The sequence below is a fragment of the Anguilla anguilla genome, chromosome 1 (assembly GCF_013347855.1).
Source record: "Anguilla anguilla isolate fAngAng1 chromosome 1, fAngAng1.pri, whole genome shotgun sequence".
In the NCBI taxonomy this organism is placed as follows: Eukaryota; Metazoa; Chordata; class Actinopteri; order Anguilliformes; family Anguillidae; genus Anguilla; species Anguilla anguilla.
Genome location: NC_049201.1, coordinates 6,479,894 through 6,489,325, shown reverse-complemented (window position 1 = coordinate 6,489,325; position 9,432 = coordinate 6,479,894). Strand labels below are relative to the sequence as shown.

Below are 9,432 nucleotides of genomic sequence, written 5' to 3'. Positions count from 1 at the left end.
GCTTTGGTCACACGAGGGACTCCTGGGGGACACGCCCAAAATAAGGGGGTACACCTAGTGCAGAGTAACAGTCCAAGAGATGGAGGCACAGGTCAACACACGCCACAGAGATGGAGGCCCACATTCTAATGCTATAGACATATCTTCAATAATGGGTGATTGATAAAATAAAGGCCTTTTTTTCCCATTTTCACCAAAGCCTAAAGCTTACTTAGCACACAGCCCAAAGGTCTCACTTTCTACTGCATGATCTGGCAAGCTATTATGTGTATTAAAAACTTTCTGCATAAAAAAAAAAAAAACATCCTCACATGAATATGAGACTATGCCCTGACATCTCTGCTAACACGGGTTGTGGAAAAGGAGTCAGATGGTGTAGCTTTGTCCAGGAAACAGAGACGGCAACTAAGCCAAGGAAAGTGTTTGTTCTTCCAACTTCTGCTTTTTGGTGTCCTTAAAAACCTGAGGATCATCACGCCAAGTACAGAAAAATGAGAAAGCCCCAGGTCCCCAACGATCGGAGGCTTGGATTCACTCAACATTTGACCTACTAAAAACTGTGCTAGGTCTTTACAAACGCGGTTTGGCAAGATCGTTTTGGCGCTCGCTGTCTTGCTAAAACGTGTTTCTGAAAAGCACTTACACTAACAAAAAGTAGGAACGTTTATTCATTTCGGGTTATAGCATTATAACCCACGAGAAGAAAGTCTTTGATTTTCAAACAAATATTTCTTGGAGCAGAACCTGCACGCAGCCCCGTGAGCAGTGGGGGACATTTCCAAACACCTTGTTTCTGTGCGATTACCAGCCTGTATGTGCAATACCTCTTTCTCCGTCTTGTGTTTCAGAGTAGCTAGACAGCGCTTTAAAAGCTCAGGGAGTTATGTGTTGAATTTACTAAATGTTTGGTGAATAGCAAAAAAAAAAAAAGCAATAGCAAAAGGCTCTCTTTCCTCTACTTCCCCCTTTTTCCACTGAATATCGCAACCCGTTCATACCATCTGTCCTTAGGACATTTTCTTTTGCATGTGTAGAGCACATTGGAACCAATGAAAATACTCTCAGAAAGTGCAAACCCCGCCTTCTGGTCATATTGGCACCAGGCAAGATCAATAGAGCGCAGAGAAAATATCTGAATCCAGAACAAATACGTATTTGACCCAGGTCTGGTAGAGATGCAACGTACAGGAGCCGGTGAGGAGACACAAGCTGAACATTTCCCCACATAATCAAGAGAACAGTTGACTGAGCGGGAAAAGTTTGGTACAGCACCCAGTCATGCACAAGAGCAACCTCCATTTTGTTTCTTTATAAGTGGGAAACAGAAAACAGGGACTGTTATTTTTATTTTTTATTTTTTTTTAAAGATAAATGTAGCGCGCTGTGTATCTTAAACAAGCTGTTCTCCCGAACGTGACACATTTTCATCTATTGTTTATGGCCATTTCATAAATCAGCCGTGATCTAAAAAAAGGTTTTCCAATAATACGGGTGGAAAGGAGCATTTCTCTGGGGGTCTCTGAGACCAGGGTGCAGCAGTGCAGAAGGATGGAGAGCAGGATGTGTATCTGTGCATGTTTGCTAGCCGCTGTACGCGCACTGATGCTTATACAGTATGTGCTGGTTTGTGAGTGTGTGCGTGTGTGTGTGTGTGTGTGTGTGTGTGTGTGTGTGTGTGTGTGAGAGTGCGTGTGTGTGTGTGTGTGTATGTGTGATTCTGGAGTGTATTGCTTGCCTGCTTGATTCTGATCTGACAATACTTCATCTGCAAGATCCACAAGAGAATCTTCAATATGCAGAATATGACAAAACAACTCAAACATGCTCTTTATCTATAATCATAAAAATACAGCAGAAACGATACTACAATTGCAGTGGCCACCTTTATAATCATCATCATGGCCTCCATTATCATCCTCGTAATCATCATCGCCCCGACCAGCAGCAGAAGCTGGTGGTACATATTTGTTCTTAAAGGAACAAATTTCCCAAGTGTACCCTGAAATGTGTAATTATGACTCTATTTGGGTACTAATAAGTACCGCTTGCGAGCTTAAAAAGCTACATATGTATTACGCATTACTGGCTAGGGGTACATTTTTATGGGCCCACAGAGTGCCACCCCAGTGTAGAGGGTTTCCACCTTTTTTTTTTAAGTACGTTTTCATACCTTTTTTTTTTTCGAAGAGCGCACCCTACCACCGTAACTTCCACACCTCTCTGTTTCCCCCTCCGGCACATACGCGCTCCCCTCTCCATCTCTCCCCCCGAGACGGGAGGATAGGGGGCAGGGGAGAGAGGGAGAGAGGCCGGCGGCGGTGTTAGCCTAGCCCTGGCACCGGGGGGGGGGGCGCTATCCGTAGCACACCTCTATATATAGGCTTCAGCCCAGGCTCTGCCTCTTCACCTCCGCCTGGCTCAACGTGGCCTCGCTTGTGTGCCCAGCTGGGCGGCGACGCGGGGATGGCGTGAGGTCATCAGGCGTGCTGGGACGGCACGGGGACACCCCCCTCCCCCCCTCCCCGCCCCCTTCATGCGCGTACCCCCGCAAAGTGGTCGGGGAGTCAGGGCAGATTGACTCACGGCGGCGGGCGTTTCACTTAGAGGCCCCCACCGCGGAACACAGATAGCCGAGGGGGGGGGGGGGGGGATGGGAGCGTCGCAGTAACGGGGGGGGAGGCGGTAATGGCGAGCGGCGGGAGATAATGACACGTTACCGCTGAAGTGACTGGACCGCAGGCCTGTGTGTGTGGGAGGAGCAAGGCAGGGAGGCCTGCAGTGTGATTATATATGACTGTGTGTGTGTGTGTGTGTGTGTGTGTGTGAGAGAGAGTGTGTGTGTGTGTGTGTGAGAGGGAGAGAGTGTGTGTGTCTGTGGGTATGTGTGTGTGAGAGAGAGAGTGTGTGTGCGTGAGTGTGCGAGAGTGTGTGTGTGTGTGCGTCTGTGCGTGCACATGACTGTACATGCTTGAGAGTGTGCGTTTGTATATGTGTGGTGTGCGTGCATATGACTGTATTGCTTGAGTGTGTGTGTGTGTGTAAGCATGTGTTTGAATGTGTAATGCACAAAGGCAGAGCTTGCAGATGTTTGAATATACGCATGGCACATCATGCTGATGGTGGAGGGCGACAGACAGTGAACTCTTATTCTCCACAGGGAATTTTCCTCAAGCCTCAGCTAAATAAAGATCTGTTCGTTTGGCTTTAACACATTTTCACCATGATGCACTTGAATATTCATTTTATGCAGCTAATTCGTATTGATCCTCAACCTTTAAACAGCATCAGTTCAGTCTTTTTTCCAGAATAAGACAAATATCTTTGGAGTGTTCGTGATTTTTTAAACAGAGAGGTGATATGCTTCAAACTGAAAAAAGCTGCAATATATTTGAAAATCAATGCGCACTTGTGATTTTTAAAAGGGAATTGATATTGACAGGAGCACTTAGAAAAAGTAAAACAAAAGGAAGGAGTGTTATATTAATTATCAATAAAATGTTAAGAAATGTTTGTAAGCACATTTTAATGTCAGTAACATAAGTATCACCACTAGTTACTTCAGAATTCTTCTAAAATCATTTAATTACTGGCTGTATTTAGCAGTACCAATTTAAAAACAAACACAGCTCCCCTATTTTATTTTATTTTATTTGCATTTAAGGTATTATAGGTGACATTTTCATTGTTCCCACAGGTCTCCCTGTGGAAGCAATGACAGTTTAAAGCACAGCAAAGGCCAAAATGTATCTATATAGGCTTAATAATAGCACTGAAGAGACACTCATGATGCTGAGGAAGAACCCCTCACTCCACGTAAACACACAGTACCATTTCAAATACATTTTAGCAAGGCCGACGGAAACAAATCAGCGGTGCAGACGTAAGAAAGGTGACTGCAGTTTTCAGTCTGTGATATGAAAATGTCTTGATGGCTCTGACGGACACTTTTGGGCTGTCCTCTCATACAGAAAAGGGCACAGGACCAGGCAAAATGTAAAAACAACCGAAAATTTGGGCTGCAGATTCTTTTTCTGGACTTAGGAATAACAGCTCACTGCAGAACTCTGCCGCTATCGAATGGTTCTTGGAGCCGATAGGGTAAAAAAAGGTAGCACCCCCACTTCACACTAATCTCCTACTTGCTGTATCTCCAAACTACAAAAAAAGCATTTATCTGTAGTATCCCCACATTATGTCTACAAACCTTTTTTTCCACCCCCCACTGAGAACAAATCTACACGTTGAGGAGTTAAAGCATTACGGAAAAGAGTACAGTTTGTTAATGGCAGAGTCCCAGCCGACTTGTACTTAAGGCTCATAAACAGGGGCAGATTAGCCATTCAGCCTAAAAAAGAAACCTTACTAATCCCTCTCCCTCCCAACGAATCTTTACGTTCTGTATAATTCATCAAGTTACTTTTTCCTCTTTTTTTTTCTTTTCTTTTCTTTTCTTTTTTAGCTCGCTCACTCCTGGCCAGATCTCTGAATCGCTGATGTCTTTGTTCGAGTGCAAATAAAGGTCTCGGTCGGGCGTTTTTATTTTTTATTTTTTTCCAATTCCTCTCGAGTTCTAGCAGCAGCAGAGGTGGCAGAGCGCACGCAGCACCCGGGCCGGCAGTAATACACGAGCGCGGGGAACAAACGTTTTTTTTCCAGCGGAAGAGTTTGTTTTAGCAGAAACATCCTAGGGGCCGGCTGAACGATACCTGAACGATACCTGCAAACACCGACGTCTGGCTCGCTCTCAATTCCCTTCTCATCGCAGGGGGAGGAAGAAACGCTTTGTGTTTTTTTTTTTTTCTTCTTTTTTCTTGTTGACGTGTTAAAAAATAATGGATACAGAAATATTCCAAAAACGTCAAGCGCAAAACAGGCCGCTGTAGAAACACGGTGATGTAGCCAGTTGCATTCTACAATAAAATTGGAAAGCGCCCTTTTCATTTCAAAGAACATCCTCAAGGTAATATCAACTAGAACTGACTTGGCCAACAGAAAAAAAAAATGTAGACACGAGGAAGTGGTAGAAAAAAAAAACAGTCCACAGTTGAGCTTCATTTTCAAAGCAAATGTTTGATGTACACAGATGTGTGATGTTGCACGCACAGATGTGTGATGTCATGCACACATATGTGTGATGACATGCACGCATATGTGTGATGTCACGCACACAGATGTACAACAGGGAATTCTGCAGGTCGAATACAAATCTGATGCATATCCGACCTGCAGAGAAAAAGGAAATTTGAGTGGAGCACTGGTGGAAGCATAGATAAAAAACCAAATGAGGAAAACTAAGTAACCAGGCACGGCATGGACAGATAAAAGCTGTCATGTACCATTTAATTTTGCAACTGCCATTTAACAACGGTTTGATAGTAAGGCATTACAGCATGGAGCTGAGAACTATTACAACCCAGCGAGCTCCTGATATGGTTTCCACTGCACTCCAACGAATAGTTATAATTGGAATCATAATTGGTATTTTCTATTTTTAAAATAGCATTACATTAGAACGATAAAATATGATTTGTTATTGCTTTCTTTAAAACAATTAAATCATTTAGCATGTTTTTCTAAAAAAAAAAAACTACTGATGATAAAATTAACAAAACATTACATTAATTATTTTTGTTAAATGCTTGTTTAATGAGATAACAAGAATGCTGTAGGAGTGTTTACACGGCTGCGTTCGAATTAGAGACCGAGAGTTTTGATAAGTCAAGGAGAAGAGAGAACAGCTGGTCTAACCACACACTATGCTGCAGGTTCTCCTGTGATCAATTAAAGCAGAGTGGGGGAAGGTGGCAGAGGGAGAAACGGAGGGAGGGAGGGAGAGAGAGAGAGAGAGAGGGACAGACGGAGCGGGAGAGAGAAGGGAGATCGGGGCGCTCACAGAACCTTGTTAATGCAGAACAAGCCGCGATCGATCGGCTGTCCGCTCCCTACACGGCCAGCCTTTTCCCCCGGCCCAAATTATGAGAGCGCACGTTTATTTATTTCACTTATTCCACTCGCGCAAACAGTCAATAACAGGGATGGAGAAAGTGTGTGCTGTGTGCGAGCGAGAGATGAGAGAGCGACTTGGGACAGAGAGAGAGGGAGAGAGAGAGAGAGAGAGAGAGAGTGAGAGAGAGATGAAGGGAGACAGCGACTGGAGAGAGAGAGAGAGAGAGAGAGAGGGGGAGACTGAATCCACAGATGCTAGGTACACCCCAAGGAGAGCAGGAGAGGGGGAGAAGAAGAGAGAAACACAGAGTGAACGCAAAATATATACGGAGAAGGAAACTGGAGGAAAGGAGAGGAAAAAAAAAAGATTCTATCCATTACATAAATATGTTGTTTTTTTTTCAAGGTGCACATATTTGCGTCTGTGTGTGTGTGTTCTGTAAGTGTGCGTGTGTATGTGTGTGTGAGACAGAAAGAAAGAGAGAGAGAGGCTCTGTAGGCCTAGCCAATCAGCAACAGGCTGGAAATGAGGCTGGTGCGTGTCAGACGCTTTGTCTTCGTCAGAGAGATGCCCCGCCCGGATGTGTCAGTTGTTGTGTTCATATCGCCCACCTGGCAGTTAATCCAGTAGCCGACAATCCGGTCCACCGCGGTCGGCTCCTTCTGCGTCCACTGCAGGTTGTAGGAGTAGTTGTTGTCCTTTTGGACGCGTATGGGGTTGGGCGTATCGTAGTAGAACTCTGGGTTGTAAGGCCGAGCTGCAGTAAAAAAAGAAGAGTGGCTAGTCGGTCGAAAGTAATTAGATCTACCGATAAAGCTGGGTTTGTGGTTTTGTGCATTATAAACTGGGACTTCATTAATGCGGCCTTCTCTCCTGTGAAGGAACGCAAGGCCCAGGCTCAGCACATACATTCTGAAAGCCAAATTAATCTTTTTTTTTTTTTTTTAACTCTCCCATGTCACAGATCTCAAGAGAAACAGGACCACAGCAGACCTGTGTCGAATACATATTTATTTTGGATTCAAATGCTTTTCTTTGCTCTGTTGATCTTGTCTGGTGTACTGAAACCAACGAAATACTCTCAAAAAATGCAAACCCCGCCTTCTGGTCATATCGACAGGTTCAGTTACACCAGGCAAGATCAATAGAGCACAGAAAAGTACTTGAATCCCAAACAAATACGTATTTGACCCAGGTCTGGACCACAGGTCTGCTGGAAAAGTACATTGAGACAGCATATACAGCTCACTTCCTGGATCAAAATTAATATGCATACGATGTCAGCACAGCAAATATTTAAAAAGCTGCAAAGCATGCAATGTGCGGCCCATAACCCGCCTGAACGTTCCAGCGGTGACGACAGGCCAGACTGATAGGCTCGTATAAACGGCCTGTTCTCTATATTATTTTAAGCATATTCATTCAAACAGAAGCCCCGGCAGAAGGCTTTCTGAACGAAATCAATAAGAAAGGAGAACGTTCGGCGGAGCACGCCCAGGAAAGGCTCATCAGTCAGCAGAGGCAACGCAGGTCTGGGTGCTATTTTTTTTTTTTTTTTTTAAATCCGCTCTGCTTATTTTCCAAGTCCAAGCTAAAGCAAAAAAGAAAATAAGCGCGAGTCATTTTAGAAACACGCTGATTTTACAAGCAAAACGTTCGGCCGTAAAAAACATTACACGTTCATAATGAAATTATAGGTGCAGATGCGCTTAAGCATATTTTCATATTTCTGAATTTGTCCCCATACGTGTAAGAAGGTGCATGCACAGTATTACAGTTCTCTGGAAAGGGAAGCATCGGCTGACAGAAATATGCCTCATTAACGTTTTTACAACACTTTTTAGGTGGAGAGCACGCTAAACTCAAAGCACCCAGAGGAGGACTTAATGAGCGCTTTATAATATGAATCACTTGTGAATATACAGCCGACCGAATTTATCTCACAGCATATCCTGTTATGACAGGTCAGACTTCTTTTTTGGTGTTTCTTTGTTTCAACGCCACTAAGAGAGTACTCAACGCTATATTCTGAGCACAAGGTTTCCAAACAACTTTTAACTTGCCATTTCAATTCCTCCCCCCCGCCCCCCCCCCCCCCCCCCCCCCCCCCCGTCAAAAAATAGCTGTACTCTGGTTGGCACCTATGTGACAAGAGTGCCTCGAACACGAGACAGTGTGGTCAAACTCACTCTAGTAAAAATATTTGAAGCCAGAACAGATGCTATCATACCCGCTGCAGACCTGCTGCTGAAATTTCACGAATCAGCTGGAAGGTTTTTTTTGCCACGCTGTCAGAAATAAAGGGACAGAGGAGGTAGATTTTCCTTCTTTAACAAATACATTTCCCAAATGTTCTATTTTGGGTAGCAATAAGTAACTTTCACAAGCAAAAAAAAGGTACAAATAAAATGTGTACTGCTGGCTAGGGGTACAATTTTATATACCTGTTGGGTACCAGCCCAGTGACAAGCGTTTGTATCTTTTTAGGCTCTTTCATGTACCTTTTTTTCAGGGAGTCCAAGGTCCAGTGGGCTGGGGCTGGGAGTTGGGGTCAGGGGGGGTGCTGGAGAGGTGGGGCGGGGCATTGTGGGGTGGGGCTGGGCAGGGCGGGGCGGGGCATTGAGGGGCATTGAGGGGCGGGGCTGGGCAGGGCGGGGCGGGGCGGGGCTTACCGGACACGTTAAAGATGCAGGAGGAGCTCCCCACGCCGTTGTTGATGCTGCACTCGTAGGTGCCGTTGTTGCCGGGACGCAGGTTCTCGATGCGCAGCTGCGGCGGGTCCTGCGTGCCGAGCGCCTCGGGGCGCAGCGCCCGCCCGTTCACCAGCCAGGACACGCGGGCCACGCGCTGCGGGTTCGACTTCAGCACCGCGCATCGCAGCGTCACCGGCAGGTTGCTCGGCGACCGCACGTCCAGCGACGGCGGGTCCACGATGGGGGCGTCTGTGACAGAGACAGACTCACGAAATCAGGGGCAGGACCGCAGAACATGGCAGGATTTCACTGGTCGGTGATCAACTGGTTAATTTCAGCAGATTATTACACTTAGCATAAGTAGTAGCACAACTTCATTAATCCCAAAAAGTGGGCACATTTATTTACGGTACATTACAGGCATTGTGCAGACTCCCTTATCCAGAGCGTCTTACAGAACTTTTTACATGGCATTTTACATTGCATCCATGTATACAGCCGGATATATACTGAAGACATGCAGGTTAAGTACCTTGCTCAAGAATACAATGGCAGTGTCCTACCCAGGAATCAAACCTGTGACCTTCAGATTACAAGACCAACTCCTTGCCCATTATACTACACTGCCGCCAGCACGGAAGGCAACACTATCAACATACATCAAAGGCCAAGACAAGAATAAGTCAAAAGTAATACATACAGTACACTGACATACGCAAACATGTCTACCTTCTTCCTCCTACAGGTCAAATTAGACACCAGACATTAGCCATTAGACAGTCTGGTCAGGCA

The 9,432-nt window shown here is 45.3% G+C and overlaps 1 protein-coding gene across 1 annotated transcript in view; it reads right to left on the bottom strand.

The window, feature by feature from the left end:
- The window catches only part of LOC118236646 (MAM domain-containing glycosylphosphatidylinositol anchor protein 1), a 71,830-nt gene that overhangs the window by 36,960 nt on the left and 25,438 nt on the right, over positions 1-9,432 (bottom strand). The window contains exons 6-7 of the mRNA XM_035435186.1: positions 8,620-8,889; positions 6,495-6,704 (exon numbers count right to left, since the gene is read on the bottom strand). Of these exons, the coding sequence (XP_035291077.1) occupies positions 6,495-6,704; positions 8,620-8,889 (480 nt within the window). The remainder of the gene's footprint in view (positions 1-6,494; positions 6,705-8,619; positions 8,890-9,432) is intronic.